General features: G+C 35.4%; 1 protein-coding gene across 2 annotated transcripts in view; it reads right to left on the minus strand.

The window, feature by feature from the left end:
- The window catches only part of LOC134550267 (metabotropic glutamate receptor 8), a 319,713-nt gene that overhangs the window by 34,492 nt on the left and 262,944 nt on the right, over positions 1-22,277 (minus strand). For both annotated transcript variants that reach the window (XM_063396787.1, XM_063396788.1), the window contains one exon: positions 7,222-8,157. In XM_063396787.1, coding sequence (XP_063252857.1) covers positions 7,222-8,157 — 936 coding nt within the window. The remainder of the gene's footprint in view (positions 1-7,221; positions 8,158-22,277) is intronic.

Genomic DNA, 22,277 nt, shown 5'->3' on the forward strand with positions numbered 1-22,277 from the left:
TTAAAAATCTAAGATTTTTTTAAATGCTGGATGGATTTATCTTAAACTGTACTTGTTGAAGACAAATAGGGTTTTGGCATTGAAAAAATCAGAGCCTAAAGATCAATATTTTTGTGAGGTGAATCTGATTCCTCAAAATACAGTAGCTAAGGTATAATTTTTTCAATATTATCTTTATGAAACATTTCTGGTCTGTCACAAACTGCTTCCCATGACTATTGTTTTTTTTTTTTTTTTTACAAAAAATGATGAGCTATTTAGCTATCTGTGCTTTACATAACTGTCTCTGCTTCTCAGTTAGGATTAATTGCTTATCACAGAAGCCAGGAAGTAGCCAAAAAGATCTATTTAAAGTTCTTTAGCATGCAATTCCGTCTTCATGTACATGTTAGCAACTCCCTGACATTCCCCAGGATGCGGTAAGAAGCTGATCACAGGCAAATTTAATTTTTTCTGGCAGCTTATTCCTGACTTTGGGAGAAAAGCCATCATTCATGATGGGGCCAGAAGCAAACATGTCAGACAAGCAAAATGCCAGAATTTTCCATTATGTGGCAGGTGCACATCTTTTCCATGTATATAACTAGGTATGCCAGCTCAATGCTCATGCTGGAACAGACATGCGGCTATGCAGAAATGAAAAGGGTTTGCAACCCTCAGCTGCACACATGAGCATCTCACTGGGCTAAAAAATACAAAATATATTTTACTAAATACTCCTTTCTTGGAGGAGCTGGTGGTGTCTGTCTTTGTGATATATCCTAAAAACTTACCATAGATTGGACTAGATGACCTTAAAGTCTTTTCCAACCTAGTTCATTCTGTGATTCTGTAATTAAAATCAGTGCTCAGCGTACATACTGAAAATCCTTGTAGCTTCATTAATACAAAAGTAAACAGGGAAATGAAATCTCGCTCTAAAGGTAATAGGTACATTTTAAAACAATAAAATCCAGTCTTTAAAATTATATCTGCATTAACATTGCACAGTCAGTCATTAATTAAGAACACTTGCTGAAACTCCGGTACACACTGTGCTGAATAACAAAAAAATCTAAATGTGGGGCTAGAACTTTTAAAAAGTAGTATTTTCTAAAAAAGTGCTTTACCTAAAAACTCATCAAAAATCTTTTCATAAGAGTTTTTTTTGTTTTGGTTTGGTTTGGTTTTAATGCAAGGCTTGTGTTACAGTCAACAGTCCGGACATTTCTCAGTTTAAGAAAGGGAAACAGTTTAAAACTTATGAAATTATGCTCTTTAAATATCAGAACTGCTCTGCTTCCAAATTTCAATTTAAACTTACAAGGATAGAAAAGTTTGAAACTGAAAAAGAAGTTTTGAAAATGCCTACAGGACTTTAAATTACCTAATTCATCAGTTCTGTCTCACTTATCAGCTAATAAACTTGAAAAAAAAAGAAAAATATAATCACATTCTGTTCCTAAGAAATAACTTTTGGAATGGGTTCCCACAAAGCAACTTTTGAGAGAAAAGAGGATCTCTATATTTAACTGGTTTCTCGTTACAGTTACTGGGCTGCCACCCAGGAGAAGTGTGACTTCTCCTTTGTCCTCCAACACCAACTCATGGGAGGCTGGGAAGGAAAACAGATTTGGGGGCTGTGAAAGGTTTGTCCAGCCAGTGGGTGGACCCAGGAATGACCATGGCCTGCAGTGCACTCAGTATCTTCCAGCTGAGGGGAACACGCTGCCTCAGAGACAAACAAGGAGCAAGGAACTTCCTCTCACACAGAAAGGGAGCACAGGAAGGTTGGGCAATAAATTGAGGTTTGGTCACACTCTTGATCACATTTATTTAACACCCTGCTTCTACAGTAGAACAACAAAGTCCTAATTTCTGCCAAGGATTAGGTCAAAAGTTGGAGGAAATTATGAAGCATAGAAATAATTTTGCTCATGAAATTTTACATTTGAAAAAACGTGAAATATGAAGGATGAAAAGTTTGTCCATTCTTAACATGATTTCTAGTGAGAGGGAGGGATACCTCTGTCAGATAATCTGGTGAATTTAAACTAGATTTCTGTTTCAAGACATAGAACAATACAGTCATTTAGGTTGGAAAAGATCTCTAACATTATCAAACCAAATTATTGACCTAACCCTGCCAAGTCCACCACTAAACCATGTCCCTAAGTGCCACATCTATGTCTTTCAAATATCTCCAGGTACAGTGACTCCACCACTTCCCTTTCAATGCTTGACCACCCTTTCAGTGAAGAAATTTTTCCTTACAGCCAACCTAAACCTGCCCAGCCACAACCTGAGGCAATTTTCTCTTGTCCTATCACTTGTTACTTGGGACAAAAAACAACACCCTCCTTGCTACAGAAAGTTGTAGAAACAAGCTAAACAAGTCCAGTTTTCTGATCTTAGAGTCTTGTACTTATGACATGCAAAAATTCAAGTACTGATAGTTTTTTTACAATCTTGCAAGTACTCCCATATTCTAAAGATTCTGAATTAAAAAAACCACAGGAGCACAGAAATGGAGTTTTGAACAATGATAAATTGCTGAATGTGGAATATATCACTTCAGCAGTCTTCTAACTTCTGCTCCTGTAAAAAGGAAAATGGGAAACTGTTTCAAATATCTCTCAGATTAAACCTCATGCTATGCACAGCGCTGGCAGCAGAGATTTTAGTTTAATCAAGCCAAACATTATTCATAAAATGAAAGAAATGCTAAATTTATAAGTTGACTTTCTGGACTTTTTCCTATGATGTATATTGCATGGACTACCAGCAGAGCTAGATCTCCAAATACGATCAGGATTAGAAAAGAATGTTTTGTGCTGAAGAACGAGCTCAGTGCTGTGCCCTTCATTAACACATTCTGAGGAATCGTTAAGATGCTGTTTTCTTGCAGTCACAGGAATACATTTAATCAAGAATTCGTTACGTAAACACACACACAAAAGATGATTTGTATATTTTTTTTAGAAATATGGGAGAAGAAAGAAGTCTCCACCTGTTGGCTGTTTTCTTTAAGATAATGAACATGTATTACTACACTGATGGAACTACCTCTACCTCCCACTGAGAACTGAAGTTCTTTATCTTGACAATTGCAGGAGTAATTTACAAGTCAAATCAATAGTGGAATACTTTTGTTTGTAACTTCTTTTAGTGTTACTAACAAACAGATGGATATAAGCATAAGATCCACTGAACAATAAATCCAGCATGAAAAGAACAGGAAGAAGGATAATCATTTATGGGAACATTTCTATTATAAAATTCAATTTTTTCTATACTGCAGTTATGAAAAGAGAGGTCAGACTTGTCAGAATAATTGGAAATACATTAAAATTTATCTGGCTTGTTAGATTACACCTTATAATTGCTTCTAGTTGGAGGTAAAGGAAGAAATTATTCAATGTTTTTTATGGTCTTTCCTTAGCAGAAAGTGAAACATCTCCTCTTTCACAGTATGGGGAACAAGTATTCATCTTCTCATTCAAGCAAAGTATTTCCAGATTAATATAATAAATTATGTCTGATAACAATGATGTGTGATGATAATCTGTGAATAAACATGATTTATCCACCTGTCAAAAATGCTAAAAGGAAGGAAATTTACAAAGGTGAGTTTATTAAATAGGGTTGTACTTCAGACAGCCATCTATTCTCAGAAGGTTTAAGTGCAATCTGCCATTTTAACCTAATTTTACACAGGAATTGAAACACCTGTTTTAATCACTCAGCTATTCAATACATTTTTCGGTGACATTCTGGTCATTATGACATTTCAGACATCCGTATCCTAGATTATTTTGGTACTTCCAGTATTTTGCTGTACACATGTGTATGACATAAAGGAAAGCTATATTCACAGAATGCTTTCTCCCAGATTTTCTCTCCTTTGCCTCTAAAGCACCTTGTTTACATTAATGTAAGAGTTAGAAAGTTAATGGTTCATGTCTTAGGGGACCATTTTTCATTTGGTTTAATGACACACTGGAATAATTTTTTTTGTAGTAGGTTCCTTTCATAAAGTAGGAGCTGTCAAAACAGGCATGAACATGAATGCACAAAATCATAAACTAGGCAAAAAAAAAAATCACACAGGACCTAAAGTCAATGTTCATATTTTATCTGCAGGACATCTGTAAGAATTACAATCTCAAAATAGCATGTTTAATACCATAGCAGATCTATACTCTGCTGCTTGAAAATAAGGAAAAAATAGTAGATGGGGAGATCAATACAAGCCACCAAGCTTGAATTATGACAGGCTATTTTGCATTATTTCTTCAATTATATATATATATATATATATATATATTTAATTTCCTCAATAATATGTAGTAGTTTTTTCAATTTTATGTTAGTTTCAAAGTTACATATAAGCTGAGATAATACAAATTTAAAGAAACAACATTTGTTATAAAGGACTGTCAACAAGGTTACAAATGTCAAGACTAGAAATCATCATATTCCTATTGCATCTTGTCAAGTTACCTTAACTTTTATTATGTTTTTTTCTTATGTATATGTCACTGCATGCAAATTCAGACATTTAACTCGGCTGCATTCACCAGCCAAACACCCAAGATTCTTCATGAGCACAGAAGACAGAGCAGTTTCCCATTCTGTGCTTCACATCAAGAACATATCAAGATTCCTAGTCTGTCTGCAGAGAAGTATTTATGCTCATTTAAATTACCTTCATCATCCATATTTGAAGTTTGATTGATGCCATTCAATTTATGGACTTGTACTGACTCTACAGGTTTACACTCCTCTAGGCTTTATACAGAATCTCTTAGGAAACTTATACTTTTGGGAATTGATGCTCAAGGCAAAAAAATTTAAGGCTAATTGTTCTAGGGTGAGCTTTGAGCTTTGGATCTAGGCATTTTCAGCATTAATGGTACTTTTTCTTTCTTATCAGGGTTATTGACAGTGAAATAAAAGCTGCTCAGTAGGTTTGTTATTTAATTAGCATTAATTGAATACTTAAGTACAACCTCCTTTTCAAGAAACAGTAACTTTTCCTATCATTGTAAGCACTGCTAATGTCTAGTAAAAATGAAATTCCTCAAAACATTTTGGAAAAGTTTAAGTACTGGTTATTCAAACAGAAGTGTATCTAAAGTTAGTAATTGGAAGTACCCCTGGCAAGTAATGAATGCCATGATAAATTTATTACTGTCAACATTTCATATAGGAAACATTGTTTTCAAACAGCACTTTAAAATCCCCATCTTTTACTGCTCTGCTCAAGACATGAAAATAATAATTTTATGATTCTAAAATAAGTGCAATGTGAATAAGCACAAGAAAAAGTTTTTCATTTGCTTCATCCTCCAACAAGATAATATCAAATTTCAAATAAAACATTCTAGAATACATCAGCTTGTGTTAAATTTAACGCATTGTTATGCGTTAACTGAGAAACTATAAGTTTACTCAGACTGCATATGTGTGCAGTAAGATGTTACATTTTTATCCTATTCAGAGAAGCTTTTTATTTGTATGGAATACATAAACTATTATGAAGATGTCCATAAGACTCTGTGTGGAAGCATGTTTTTATTTGCAGCAAAAAGAAAAAGCACTTTGAAAAGAATTATTTGAATTACAGAGCATTTTTCCCTCCATAAAGAAGAGAAGAAAAACAAATCATTTAGAAACAAATGACAATTAAGAAATGAATTTTAGAACATTACATTCTAAAGAAGTTGTGAGATTTAGCATCATTTGTGTGCTCAGTCTTGGGTTTCAAAAAAGAAATGCAAAAGAGACATTCATTAATCTTGTCTTTAAAGGTTGAAACCAAACCATCCTTTACTACAAGCCAAGGTGAACCAATGGTGTAAATCAAACTCACTGCATGGTTGCCAGCAGAGAAATATTTCCTGTTTCAAGACTCAATTCTTTTGGTTCAGGTACTCGTCATAAACAGATCGCTGTTAAAAGTACATACACATGTATGCAACAAAACATTTTTGTGACTTAAACCTACAAAACCAAAAAAGTCAGAATTTAGTAACAATTTACCTAAACATGTTTTCCTATGCCAAATGGGATTTTTTTAACTTTGTCTGTGGTAAGCCATTAACTTAATCCAAAAAGCCATGAAAACAAGCCTGATCCAATTCAGTAAGTCTGCTTCAATTTTTAATGAGGAAAATGTTTTTTCTGCCACACTCTCTGCCCTATACAATCCTCCTGCTTCAAAGTGTTTCATCATGGTGTACAGAACTGTTCTTTAATTCCACAGACAAGGGTGCCCTCTAAACTAGAGACGTGTCAAACCTTTGCACAATTATAAGTGAATATATGCTGACTTTTCCAATTAAATAAAAATGAATGTTTGAAAACATTAAACAAAACACCTGCTAGGAGGAAAGACAAGAATTTATGTGAAACTGTTGACTTTAATTTCTTATTTTTAAGATTTTCCATATATCAAATATTTGCAGTTTTGAAGATTGATGCTAGTGTTACTGCTTTTCCCTGCCTAGCTTGTCATTTTCACCACTGTCATCTCAATAAATACTAACACAGTCGACATTTACCTCTGCCTTCCCATTAAAACTGAGAGGAGAGTTACATGTCTGACATGTATTGCATCCAAGTATGAATCATTTCATTTCCTATTAAATTGACAGGAAAGTGTTTTCTTTTTGTATTGATATAATAATAAGTGAATTATGCCTTATATGAATTTACACACATTTCATTCACCATTCATTTCCTCCTATTCTATTTTTGGTTCTTTTAATTTTTTTTAAAGTTTAGTGTGTCAACCAGAGACAAAAGTAATTCTTTTCATTCTGTCTGGGCATTTTTCTTCATTATTTTTGACAAATGTAAGTTGATCTTCTTAGATTTGTGGAATGCAACCAGTTCTATCAGATCTGTGGAGGATAACAAAGATTGATAGTGCTTCATGTAACAGGCTACAGCATCACTGAAGGGCAATAACAAACGTTAGAAGAAACAGTCATTTAAGGTTATATTGAAAAATTGTCAACATTTTTATGCCAGTCACACAACAATTGCTTTCTTGTGTTAATATAGAGGAAACCTACCTTTTGAAATGTGTACTTTATTGTCTCTGAATTCTGACACGTTTTTTTGCCATTCAGAATTACACATTTGTAAGAGTGAAAATGTTTTAGTGCTGCAATTATTGAGAGACGAAAATAGGAAAGGAGTAGTGTTTTAATATGTAAACACATAATGACTTACCTTCTCTGCTGATTGGGCCGTACCAAAAAAGATTGGAATAAAAGCTAACCAAATTATGCAGGTTGTGTACATAGTAAATCCAATGGGTTTTGCTTCATTGAAGGTCTCTGGAACCCCTCTTGTTTTAATAGCATAAACAGTGCATGTGACCATCAAGAGAATACTATATCCAAGGGAACAAATGAGAGAAAGATCTGAAATGTCACATTTGAGAACTCCTCTGGCATTTTCTGGTTCAAGTGTCCTCTGCTCTCCATAGTCTACAATGGTATGTGGTGGATCAATAGCAAACCAGATGAAGACTCCAATAAGCTGCAAGGATATGAGGCTGAAAGTGATCACCAGCTGAGAAGCTGGACTAATAAATTTGGGAGCTGTGACAGATTTTTTACCTTGTTCAAATATTCTGTGAATCCTGTTTGTTTTGGTAAGCAACGCAGCATAGCTGAAACACATGCCAAGTCCTAAAAAGATCCTTCGAAACGAGCAGACCACTGTATCAGGAGCTGCAATCATTAAAAAAGTAATGGAGTAACAGAGAAAAATCCCCGTCAGGAGCACATAGCTGAGCTCCCGCCCAGAGGCCCTGACGATGGGCGTGTCGTTGTGCCGGACAAATGTCACAATCACAAAGGTGGTGGCAATTATACCCAGAATAGCTATGAAGACAGGCACGATGGCCCAAGGAGAATGCCACTCCAGTTTGATGATAGGGATCAGCTGGCAATCCGTACGGTTGGCATTTGGTCTTTTATTAATGGGGCAGAGCTCACAGTTGAATTCATCCACCTGGTAGTGGTATCCCTCGCAGCGCTCACAGTGCCAGCAGCACGGCACTCCCTTCACCGTTTTCTTTCTTTCCCCAGCTTTACAGGGCAGGCTGCAGACAGATGCTGGATGAGTGTGTTCTCTGTTAGCCCACTGCATGTCTTCTACCTGTGGGTATAAAAAATTAATGAGACTTCTATTTTCCTTCATTTATAATATCCTAATCCTGGCCACAGGTTTGTCATAAATCACTACATGCTGACAGCACAAATACAGTTTACCATAATAAGAAACCTGTTTCTTTCCCTTGCACTGACTTTAAAAAAGTGTTAAATGATTGTGTCCAATAAATCATTCATGCCACAGGCTTGATGAGTGTCATTAGTTTCTATTTACCTCTTTACTGCTGACCAAATTGACATCTGTAAAGATAGTTATTGACTCCAGGCTAGTTTAAAAGCAAAAACTCCCATAAGCAGTGCTGTAAAAAGTTAATCACATGCAAATATAAATATCAATAGTTCTCAAACATTTAATTAAAAAATAAGTCCATTTTTAGAGTGAGCTTCAGAACAATTTCTGGTACAGTAAATAAATAGATTAAAATCTCCATACATCCGCCCTGGCAGAACGAAGAGTGCCAGAAAAGAGAGGTCTGTGATGCTACCCTTTCCACAAATGTGGATATTTTATACTTTTTCACCTTCAAAGCCTTGGAATGCTCGAAAGTGTTGTGTTTACACTTCTAGAAGATTAAAATAAGTATATACTGCTTTCTGAATAATAATGGAAAAAGATGTCATGACTACCCCTTTAGTTCTCCTGACATAATAAGTCCAGGGATCCTTTTGTAGCACAGAACAATGCAATCTTGTTTTAGAAATCCTAGCTTTCTCCACAGCAGCACATTAGCAAAATATATATTCTTCCTGCATGCCCTGCAAACAAAATCTGAATAGGGAACTCTTGTATTAAAGAATTTTCTACTTAAAATGATCATTCAGGTTGGTGCCAGCTGTCCTTATCCCACCTTTATTAACACGCTGTTCTGCAGAGGTCAGTGTGAGAGAAGCAGAGCTGTGGGTAGAGCAGAGCCCCTTGTGGGCACCAGAACCACTCCTTGTTGCTCCAGGCCCCACCTTTCATTCCTTCATGAGGTGGTGAGCTCTCGAAGACAAAGAACTTTCCTTGTTCTTGCCTATTAAGTACTTAGCACATTTGTTTCATTTGGAGGCTTTATTCATAAGTGAAACAGCAGTAACAAAACTTCAGGCATCAGGAATGTTTTCAGTTCCTTCTGGAGGAGGACAGAATGAGGACAGCTTATAAAAAGGGGTAATTTTGGCCTCTAAAGTTTATTTTTTCAGCAATATTTCAACAGACTTGAGAGGAAATCACAATGTAGCATTGCTGACCTTATTTGCCTTCCCCAGAGAGCCAGAGCACCAGTTACAGCACTGTGCAGGGTGAATAAAGCAGCAATAAGCAGCCAGATTCCTCCTCTCTTCTGTGCAGTTTGAAGTTTATTCTCCACTCCAAGGGACCGCAAAGTAACAAGGAGACCAGAATCACCCATAAAACCAGCTCTGTGAACCCACAGTCACTCAAGGATTTCAGTGGGAGGGGATCCTGAATACCCAGAATTCAAACATTTTATGTCAAGGATTGTGATCACTGTGCAAAATACATCATCTGCTGACTATGGAAAAGAAAATAATTTAAGCAATTAGCTTCCTAAAAAGCACAAGGATAACCTAGTGTTGTATGAAACAACTTTGATAGAGCTCCAGCAGAGCACTGGACACACTAAAAAAAATCACCTCTGTTACAATCTCCTGGTTGCAATCACTGAAATCCTAAAAGCCCATATAACATCTTATTGCTTCATCTACTAGACATGAGACAGAACATGTTATGATGAAATCAGCATGATAGTGGAGACAATTCGCCTTCACCTTGTTGCTAGGAGAATAAATACAATACTTGTGATTTAGTCACATACTACAACAACGGGAGCAACAGTAGGGCATAGTCATTAATGCAGACCTGTGGATAAGTTTGGGATGACTCAGAAAACCACAGTACTACATATTGGGCAGATTATAGCACACAGTACAGAATCACCAGGAGAGTAAACACCTTATCCAGCATAAACTTAGAATGGCATGGACAGGCATTATCTCATCAAGCTGAAAGCCTGACAGGATAAAGCTTAGGCTTTCATTTTTAAAACACATTTGAATTACCAAGGTGAGTTTATACCAGATCAGTATTTAATACCATGAGCTACAGTGGTTCTTATCTGGCATTAAGCACACTAAAGTCACATTTACTGTATTGTGAATCAATAGCTTAGACATGTACAGAGAATTCCCTTTTGTTTTCTAGAGCTCCTACCTTACAGCTATTTATGACTTCACATACTTTTGTCTTGACAGTATTTGAGTTGACTAAAAACATGTTTAATTCTCTTCATGGTTTGCAAAACATTAAAGTACCTCAGATTAATCTTCACATTGGCAACAACTAATAATAAATTCCTACTTCTGAAGCTAACTGGTGAAGAATCATATATGTCTTTCACTCTGACACAAACTAAAAAAGATATAATTTCCAGCATATAAGTTATGAATGTTGAAAGACTCACTGGATAAAAAAAAATTCTCCCTAATAAATTAATTATGAATATAAGCACTATTGACTGGTTAGCTATAGAAAAAATCAAACATAAATAGAGACTTAAAGCCTAAAAAGTTCTTAATCAATGTAGAAAATAACCAATATGAATGGCTGGTGCAGGTGGATTTTACAAGGTATAAATCCTATGTTTTAGAATCTAGATTGTCTGGATTCATCTAGGCAAAAAATCCCCCCCACATTTAGGGTGACCTAGATTTATCAGAAAGTTTAAAAAAATGTTATGAGTCCTTGCTCATTAGTTTTGTATTTCATTTTCTCTATAAGAAGAAGGAAGAGATATAGTCCCAAGAAACATTGGCCAGTGTTTGAAATTGAAAATCCCTTCAAAATATTTGTATATCTGAGAAGTTTGTGGAAAGATGGGATTCTCCCATGAACACAACTGTCTGACAACTCAGTTTATAGCTACATAAACAAACAACATGCCACAGTAAGAACTAATAGGCAGAGCAAATCTGTTAATTCTGAGGACCTGATACTCCCATTGGTCTGAATTTGAAATTAGAGTCTGCAGAAGAAGGTTGTATTGACCTAATTTTGACATAGTTCAGTGGACTGAACAGTGATAATAATCAACAAAGATTAAGTGTCCTTCTGGAAACTGCATTCTGTTTTTACTTCAGCCAAAAGTAACCCAGTTCACTTAGCCCAAGACTCGAGCCACAGTGGGCAAGTGTGCTAACTGGGAATAATTGGTAGATATCTTTCACAAACTGACTCTTAGTTGAAACCAAAATGCTGATGTGTTTATATCCTCAGACTGCTACTTAGACAATACTGTAGTAGAAGCAGAGAATAGGGCAGGGGAAATTCTACCTCAGAGTGAGCACTGCTTTTATTACACTTGAACAGGTCTGTCAAGGGTTTCCGTATATGCAGACCTTAATAACTAATTCTGGTCATCTGGGTTCACTCCCAGCTGTCCACAACCTGTAGGAGTCTTTGCCTGTAATGTATTTTTGAGCTATTATTTTGCATAAGACAAAAGTAGTAAGTAAATGCAGTACAAAACATAACTACAATAGTCTTAAATCTCTATCAGTTTTTTCCCTGATTGTATGTATCAAAGATACCAGTTTCTTGAATTTGTGCAGAAGATTCACCCATGTAATTTCTTTCTTTATGAGCTACTAGTATTGATGCTACTTCTTCTCTGAGATTAACTTTATACAATACATGACAGCAGGAAGTGTTAAGAAACTACAAAGCAAAGGAGGATCATTTGGGAACACAGAACAAGGGACAATTATAATTTCCAGAACTACTTAAAACCTGTAATAGTCAAGCTTTAAAGGGAGTTGCCGGATGCTCATCCTCTCCTGAAAATCATAATTTTTTATGTAGACATAAACACTTAGCAGTGGAACTTTCAAAAGTGCCAAGGGGAACTTGCTCAATATAGCTAATTAATTTAAATGAGAGTTAAGTGCCTTGTCTGTTTAACTGCTTTTGAAAATCCCACTATGCTTCCATCTGCAGTTTTCACAATACAAATACTTTGAAAAACTTGCCCTAAAGTGATCCAGAAATTTAAATGTTACGAAACGAATTTTAGGGGATCTTAACTTTAGGCACACATTTCTAAAGAAGATTCTCATGGGGGAAAGAAGCTGGCAAAGAAGTCAAAGTCAGACAAAAGAATCACAGAAAAGAAGGTGCTTTTTGACATTGAAAAAGGATTAAGTTCTACATCTCTACAGCTCTTACTGATCAAAATGTCTAGGTCTGCAACATTCTTTATACTGCTCAGAACCTACCAAGGCTAAGCAGGTCTCAGATTGTTAAGTAGCCATGGTTTCTGGAAGACTTATTTTGTCACCTAATTTTCATGTGACATCTTCTAGACCTGGTTCACTGCAGTACATTACAAGGCAAAGTTCATTGCTAAATGTATTTGACATCATCTAGCTCAGCTGGACTAGGATAACCTAGCTCTGTATCTGTTACTAGTAATGGTTTAAACATTGTCTCAATTTTATTTGAGTAGCTTCTCTGAATTTGGAGAGTGTCAGATAGGCTGATGTGCTATCACGAAATATCTCACATTTCCCTAAGATGCCATTCCATTTCCTACTATTCCAATAGCTACCAGAGTGAAAACATCAGAAATACTTTGACAGCATGTCTGTAAGATGTGTATTCATTTTCTATGAAATTCAGCATGATACAAAAAGAGAATGGCTTCATTGCTATTTCAATGGACATAAAAAGTGTCTCTACATGAGATATCTTCCTGATGAGGCTGCAATTTGCTTTAATGTGCAGCATTAAGATTCACAGTTCACTAAACCATTAAAATACAGACAAAATGCCATTTCATTCAAAACCAAATAAACACTTCTGTCCTTCATGAACATCACAAACACAATTCCCTCTAATATCTAATAATAGAGCTAAAAAATTAATGATGTGAGAACTCAGCTAAAAGAATACAAAATTGACATGATATTGTACAAATAGCACATTCACATTCCTGGAACCCACATTCTTCCAATAATCAGGCAACTCAAACATTTAACAATGCCCTTAGTAACTGGAGGAGACTGATCAAAAATGTTATTAATAAGTTAAATATAATTTCAGAATTATGTGTCCAGTATGTGTGTACAAAAACACTCTGTCTCCCATTTTTAATTATTGTGGAGAAACTTATCACTTACTTAATTCAGCAACCCATGAACAATACAAAGACACCTGGACAACCTTCAGAGGTTTTTCAGAGCACAAAGCTTGGGTAATATTTAAATATTTCTGATTATGCTATATTATCTCTTGCAAGTATTTTCATTTTGCTTTCAAATTTGAGAGCCAGATATTAATTTAAAAATGAAAAATGTATGTTCAATTGTCTTATTTTAAAAATTATGTGAGTTCTGGATAGAGTAATGCAAGTGGGAATTATAAGAGTTGTGGGAGCAGAGAGACATCTTATTTTGTAGTCAGTTAGCCAAGACGTTCAGAAGCATCAGGAGTCTTACATACAAATTCATAGGACTTTTAATAGATATTCGGATTCTTAGCTATAATAATGAAAAAGAACTGAAATGTCACCTCCAACAGTCACAAGGATTTTTTCTTATTTTTGTCTAAAGTTCCTGGAATTATTTACCTTCTGATAAAAAAAGTCCATCATAGGAACAGAGCTAATGAATGAATGAAGGGAGTTTCATCTAGTATTTAGATTTTTAAATTGAGATCTATACCTATTCTCACAATAAAAGTTAAAGTCTTTAATATACCTTGTCCAATCAAGTTATCTGAACCATAACAATCCAAAATTAAACTGAAACTGGTTCAACTAAAGGAATTCATAATGAGTCTAAATATAATGATCACAGCATTCTGTCTGCCAGACAGACATATTCCACTAGAGAAAAACTGGGCATACCTACAGACTAAACTACAAGTATTTAAGCAGTCGTGCAGAAGCAAAATAAGTCAATAACAAAAAATACAACTTATATTAAAATAAATCAAAATAAAATAAAACCAAGAATTACTCCAGATTGCCATGCCAGTATAAGATCACTATCCTTACCAATTTTGCCATAACTGCTGTAAATCATTTACATCATTCACCCTATACAGATGTTTTTCCTAACATCTGAGATGTCATTTTCTGGAATTTTAGGCATAGATATTCTAAGAGTTCTGCAAAGAACATGGAATAACATCTTTGGCTTTACCATGTAGTGGTTGAAACCTAATGCAGTCTAACATCAGTTTGAGAAGAAGTCTGAGAAGCTTGGTGAGTATTAAAGGATCAGTCTGACTACCATGAGACAAATAATTTTTTCTCTTTTTGTTTAGGATCAAAGTACAGGTTGTTGTAAGAATCCACATGGAAGCTGATTTCTCCCAATTGTAAATCCACCTGCCTGAATTTCCTCCTAGGCAAACAAAGAGAAAACCTTACCTCTCTCACAGCTTTCTTAAAGGAAAAACAGTTAAATTGAAAATAATTTTTATTTAAATGTTTACATTTGAATATTTATATACTATTTACATGTATGTATGTACAATGTTTTTAATGCATATGATATATGATATGAAATGTTCTGGACTACAGGAAGGAAGGAAGGCAAGAAGGAAGGAGATATTATTAGTGGTGCAGCTTTGGTCTCTAAGCCAAGATATAGCCTATATGGCTGTGATACAGGCTGAGTCCATGACCTTGGGCAAATTATTTAACCTTCTTGAATCTCAACTTTTCAGTCCACTGGAGAGAAGTTATAATGCATAAACATGGGTAAAAAGTTCAAGTGGGGATATAACTGATGTCCATCTCTCAGGTTTAGAAGTTTTTTTTCCCAACAATTACTTATAGTTTAGAAAATTTGACTAAAACAACTTTTACTTTTAAAACTGAGCAATATATTTTTCAGAGTCAATACCAAAACCATCATCATAATTCTGTGCTTTCTTAGCATGTCATAATCTTTCTTGTCATCTCCAGTTTTCAGAACTGCAGTACCACCAATCTCTGGAATTACTAAAATAAAGAGAATACATTTTTATTGCTCTGAACATATTAACAAGTCATTCTTAGATAGGGAAAAATAATTATAGGGATGGATGCTCTAAGGTAACACATAAAAAATTGAAAAGAATGCTATAAAAATATAAAGATTCTTATGTTCATAAATAGAAAAGTTTAAATACTTGCCTTGTTTTATTAATGCAAATATATTATTTAGTGATACTGATGCTGTAATTTTACCTCAATGAAACCAACCCCACTAATTAAGTCATATAATTCACGACTGCTGAATACTTATATAGAGGAACACACTGTGTTAACCTAAAACTGGGAATAATCATACAATGGTATCACAATATACAGAGTGTTTATTAGTGCTATACAGTCTTAAAATGCTAGCCTTTGTATGGCTTGGGATCTAGACTACTTTTTTTTGTTGTTGTTGTATTTTGCTTTCTTGTTGTTGTTGCTGTTTTTGTTTGGGTGGGTTTCTTTTGTTTTTGTTTGGTTGGTTAGTTAGTTTGTTTGTGCTATTTTGGTTGGGGTTTTTTTTCTTTTAATTTTCTCCTCTCATGATTTGGTTTCTTCTGATTCTTTAGGAATTGCTGGCCCTAGCAGATACTTGGTACAAAGGTAGGAGGAGCTGCAGTGTAATACCTTCTTCAATTTGCCAAACAAGAAACATTAGTGTGGGTGGAATACTTGGGAAACATAATTTTATTCTCAAATGCCTTGGGGAGTAGACAGCACAAAGTGCAATGATTAGCAGGTCATCAAATAAACAGCTACTGTTACTGCACTGTTTAACCACCAAACAGAAATTTACAGAAATCTAGTAGGTACTTCTATTCAATATATGCAATTTATTTTTTCTTTACTGAAAGCATGAACCACAATTAATTTTCAAGCACTTGCTTCTGAAGACAGCCTCTTTATTTACAAAGGAGACAAAAAAATACCCCCAACCAAATCAAAGAATCCAAACAAACCAAAACACACCACCACAGAACTATCCTATTCTAGCTGATATTGACAGACTTCAGATTTTTTGAGAGCTCTTTCAGTAGTCTGCTTTCTATATTTTAAAAACATGAATTAGTACCTATGTATCAGACAGAAATCAGGTTTCTAAAGTTATTCTTTATACAGACTACTTTCACATAGACAATCTCTATCACATATCCTTACCTAGAGGTCTTTGCTGCCCTTACATGTTCTTCACGTGCACGTGAAGAGAATTTTATGAGCATTTATAAATACAACTCGTGATGTAAACACAAAGATTATAGTCATTATGTGCTACCAAAAGCAGACTGTGCCATAATTTTGTGTATATAATTAAACAGATGTTTAAGAAAAGACTGGATGTGGCACTAAGCGCCATGGTGTAGTTGACAAGATGGTGCTAGGTCATAGGTTGGACTTCATGACCTCAAAGATCTTTTCCAACTTAGATGATTCTGTGATTCTATGTTCACAAACACTCAAATTAAAAACAAATTAACTAACTAATTTCCCCCAAAACTTGTCAGATTTAGATTTGAAATAAATGGGCTTTTGAGAGGAAATCTTCCACCATCACACTTTTTTGTCAACTGATTAGTTTTAACCAGCTCTGGTACTAAGGCCATATGAACCATAATCTTGAAGTACTTTTTTTCTTCCTGCAGTTGATCATGTAGAAATAGCCTGCAAGCATACCTTAAAAAATTTAGTGCTTTGAGAAAAGAAAAGGAGAATAGCTCTGGCAGAGAACATTTTAACATCACTTTCTTTGTGCCTGCAGAATCCCCTCAGTTCTGCCCAAGGCCCTTGTTTAATAGCTTAGCTGCGTTTCTTGATGAAAGTTTTAAAACCCATAGCAAACATGCTCCCTCCCAAATCCAGCCGTTTTAGCTGCAGTTACCTAAGTTAGAGCTGGCTTGTCCCAGTGCTCCATAGCTGCTGTATGTCCCTCCAATCTGTGTCAGCTGCCTTTCAACCCCAATGGTCCCCAGACTCTTCCCCACTTCACAGCTCAGCGTAGGCAACAGGAACATACGGGGTTCAGCACAGCTGCCATTTGAATTTAAAAAAAACTTTAAAAAGATTTTTTTTTTAATTTTAAGATTGTATCATTTCATAAATCCCATTGTTTCATGAAAAATATTTACCATGGCATGCTTTTAATTATTGTATTGGTTAAAGGTGAGTTTATCAAAACAAGAGCTGTTGTCTCCAAACTCCTTCATGATGGGCTGTGAAACAAATGTACTGGGCTAGACCTTCAGCTGATTTAGTTCAGCCCAGTAAGTTTAGTACTGTTATGCTAACAAATTATTATTTCTTAAAGGGATGACCCATCACAGTTTTTGTTATCTTTAATATTTAATTATTTTAAAAGTAGATATGGAACCAATTGCAAAAAGCCTCAGTTAAATATGAAGAAAAAGATGCTAAGTTTGTTTTAGTTTTAATCCTCTCCCACTCTTTTTAAAAGGTTAAATCTAATGCCTATTTCTTGATTAGAACAAAAGGCACTGTGAGCATGCAACTGAAAAATGAATGCTTCTAAATTCCATCCTGCACAACCCTTCCTACAAATTAATACCAACACGCAGATAATATATTCTTTTTATTCCCACGCTGCTCACAGACCAAAATGTCAATTGCACTAAAGGCTATACAGTTTTACAAGAAAAAAACTATGGTCTCAATCCCAAAGAATTCACAGTCAAACTATAAATAAAGGAGAGCAGACTATTGGCAGAGTATAGAACAGACCATCCTAAAATGAATAAGGCAACACAGATCAGCAAGGTAGTCAGCAGCCATCTCATACTGTCAAACTTTTCAGAAATTTTTGCCAAAAAAAGATTTTTAACGAGGTAACTGCAAGAAATCATGGCAATTTTGTATCTATTTACTGAACTTTCCATCCAAGCATAAGCGACTCTAAGACAGACAGCACAAAGGCATTGGCTTAATCAGTGAGCTCTCAAAGAGTAACATAACACAGAGCTGAAGTATCCTGTACATCTTAGCCTCTAAAAAATGTTTCAGCAAAGTGAAGCACTTGAAATTTCAGGAAAAGTTGCTCTCACCTCAGCAACCTTCATTGACTCTGACAGAGGAACAGACAAACTCAGCTGAAATACAGGGACCAAATTTATTTACTTGTCTCAAAAAGAAAGAGGCACTACAGCTAAACTGTTTCTGACACATTTGCCCTGTTTTTAGGAAAGAAAGGCTGTAGCACATTATACCTTGAATACATAGAACTCCTAAACAGGACTCTACTTTTAGATAGTTTCCCACTCTAATAGCACATATCTTATTTTCCAGCTCTTCTTCATGAAGAGTCAGATCTTTTCAAAATAAAGGTTTTGAATTTTCAGCACTACATAAACAAAAGAAATCACACTAGCCCTTTAAATACAGTTCCAGACAGGTAGCAAAACCACACACACAAGAAGCATGAAAGTCTGAACAAACTCAGAACAGGCAGAAAACAGACAGTATTTTTTACTGAGATTTCCAGCAGCAGGGGAAGAGCTTTCACTGCCAAGTTTGTGCTGTTACTTAGAATGAAGAGCCAATAATTAAATTGAAAATTCTGCAGAGAGACCTAGTGATCTGGCAGGAACAAAAACAAGCATGAGGAAGAAGTTTAAACTAGAAAAAATACTACACAACATGTTTAGTCGAGAGGCGCAAAAACCCAAACCAAACCCAAAAAATGCTTCTTACTAAAGAAATAAAGTAAGGATTTTCAAAATGAGAGAAGGCGAGGGGGTATCCTATGGGCTGAAAATACTGGGATTTATTGTATAATATTTAGAGATCTGAGTAGATAGAAAGCTCTTGAGACTTAATGGGAAGTATGGAGAATTTGCAAATGGGAAACCTAGTGCTTACATTCTGAAAAGGGAGGGAATGAAGAAGCCAGGGAATTATCAATCATTCATTTTGACTTGGATTCCAAGAAAAATCCTGAAAGAAATAAACAAACACATTTCAAAACCACAGAGAAAACAAACAAGACAAGTAACAGCCAAAAGGGATCTGCCATCAATGAGCTGTCACATATCCTTCAGTGAGAGGGTAACAGGCAATGTGGATGAGAGACAAGCAGCCAGGTGTCATTTGTCTTAACACTAGAAAGATTTTTGACAACATCTCAAATTACACTCTCAGTCATAAGCAACCTAGTGAAACAGATTTAGCCCCTAAGGGCTAGGTGCAAATTATATCAGAAAGCTGAGGAAAGATAGAATTTGTAGTTGATTTACTGTCAGAAGGGAAGGCAGAGCACTGGGTGTGGTCTAGAAAGGTCTATTGTTAGTCTGCTATTATTCAATATTTGGAACAACCACTCATTTTGTCTGCATCATAAAATAGAGAATATGGTGATCAGATTTGGGCAGTAACACTGGAAAAGGTCAGAAAACTTATTTCAAATGATACTGCAGAGGCTGAACAAATGAAGCATACAGTTTAACAGGGACACCTAGCAGTACATTATGGGTCAGGAAGGACACAGATAGCAGCTCCTCAGAAGGAAAAGAGATCTCAGGGCTCTAGTAGATTGTGATATATTGAACCAATGTCAGACTGTTGCAAAAGGGGCAAATGCCAGATAAATGCAGATACAGCAGTCTTCCCCCTCTGCTTTCCACTCATGACTACATGAAATGATGTTTCTCCTGTACTCTGCACTAACGAGACTGCAGTCAGAACACTTTCTGAAGGTTAGGGCATTGTGTTTCCCTTTGAAGAAGAATCAAATGGGGAGTCCAGAGGAAATCTGCAAAGATTAGAAGCATGTCTAGAAAACACAATCTATGTGACTAAATTGAACAAATTCCTGTTGTATAGCCTGAAGAAATAACACAGCCTAGGAGGTAAAACAACATTCTTCAAATACATGAAAAGGATGAGGATGTGCATGATGTACACTGAATAAAATAAGCTATAGGCTTAAATTATATCAATAAGGAGTAAAGATCGGTATTTATAAGACACTTCAGAGAGATAAGAGTAGCTAAAAAATGAAAGACAATGCCTTCAGAAGCTGCAAAAGTCTTCACCCTTAAAACAACATAAGTGTAGAAGATGTTAACTTTATCCAAGGGCTAGAGAGTCTCTTGAGATCTCTTTAGCTGTCTTCTGCAACGCAAAGGCAGATTTCAGGTACTAAATAATTTGAGAACAAATAAAAATATAACTAGGCTAAATAAATAGGAAAATAGAAAAATATGAATGTACTCTCTTGGAAGCTAAATTCCTTAGGCTGTCTTTCGTGATTTTACAGAATATATATTTAGGAAAAAATATTTACAAGAATAAAGTAAACAAGAAATCATAATGATTCTACTTTTCCTATGTCTTGCATAATTAATGATTCCTTTTAAATATTGTATGCTAAATTGCTTTTGTTTACAAGGAGAATGCTTCTCTAAGTGTTAGGGAAAGAAGGTCTAAGTAAAAGAAATCCTCACTGCTGTAATAATAAACTGTTTCCCACATAAGGGAACTTAAATCAGTTTGGGATATATTAAGCATCTAGCATGTAAAAAAGAAGTCCAAATTGGAGTCCTATATGTGAATGGAAAACTGGTAGAGAAGTTGTCCTTATCCATTAAGTGATGCACAACCTGAATCAAAAGAAGACCCTAAATAAGTAACCAGGTTTATAACTCCATAAGTATTTCATTACTTTCTTCTAGAGCTCCTGCTCACAAAACCAAGTATAAGAGTCCAGTTGCTTGTATGCCTCCTAGCATTTGCTCAAGGGATACAGGACATTGCCTGTGAGGGGATTATTAGTATGTCAAACCCACCAAACAAATGAAAGCCTGAAAACTTTAGAAGTGATGGCCCCATATGTGAATCATGAATACAAAATCAGTATTTACAGCTCACCTGCTTCAACCAGCCCACAGTGCTGGAGATTGTCCAGCCTCTCAGGGCAGCCCAGTACTTAATTATCCTCATCCTTAGCAGCACGTCTGCATTATATACCCTCTTCCAGCATGTCTGCATTATATATCTCTCACTGTAATTCAAATCCACTACCTCTCCTAATAACCAAATTAACTATGCTTAACAGTTTTTTCTTTTCCTGAATAATCCTTTCTGTATTGGAAGAGATTAACATAACCCCCTCAGTGCAGTTTTCTTCAGACTAAACAACCCTAGTCTACTCAATCTTTCCCTAAAGGCATACTTTTAGATGGCTGATCATTACAATTGCTTGCAGCTGGATTCTCTCCAGCTACTTTACTTTTCAAAATGAAGTCACAGTTCTGGTAAGGAGCTCACAGCACTGAAGAAGAAAAGAGATGAATTACATCACAAGCCTAGGAGTTCCATGCTGCAATGGCCTCTGGTGATGCAAATCAGTTAACCATTCCAAAGCTATTGCTTAGCTTTTGCCTAAGTTTTCCCTAAAGGAGGAGTTCACTTCAATTCCTGCAGTTACCAGAAAAAGCACTGCAATCCTGCTTCTTTGACCCAGTTATTTCAGGCATATTTTATTGACATATTCATATTCAACACTAAATCTGTTTACGGTGAGCTGAAGTTACCATCAAATGAACTATGCACTCTTCATTCTCTGTCTTAAGGTGTGTAAACATCACCACTAAATCTAGTGATACCATTTTGGATATTCAGAAAACAATTTATTCCCTATCTTTATTTTTTTTAATTTTAAATAGTCTTTGGGGATTTATCAGGATGCAAGGTCCTGGATAAATATTAGATGACTATCCTGAAGTAATTAAAATAATATTAGTGCAAGATGAAGAGAATTGCAGCAAAACAAACAGAAAAAAATCATCATACAGTAATGTTCTGTTAACTGTGGATTATTCTCTTTCATCATATAATAATCATTGAAGACCTTTTTTATTTTCCATTTAATGATTTTTAATTTAGTGGTAGACTTCCATTATGTAACACAAATGGAACAATAATAAATTTAATCATTTAATCTACAATTTTTACTTTTAAGGACTTTTAAACAATTTGCTTCAAGGTTTAAAGGGCAGCTCAATTTTCAAATTACAAAGAAGTAAAACAAAAGACATATAAATTTTGGGGTGGGGGGGAAGGTGAAGGAGGG

The sequence above is a fragment of the Prinia subflava genome, chromosome 4 (assembly GCF_021018805.1).
Source record: "Prinia subflava isolate CZ2003 ecotype Zambia chromosome 4, Cam_Psub_1.2, whole genome shotgun sequence".
Lineage (NCBI taxonomy): Eukaryota > Metazoa > Chordata > Aves > Passeriformes > Cisticolidae > Prinia > Prinia subflava.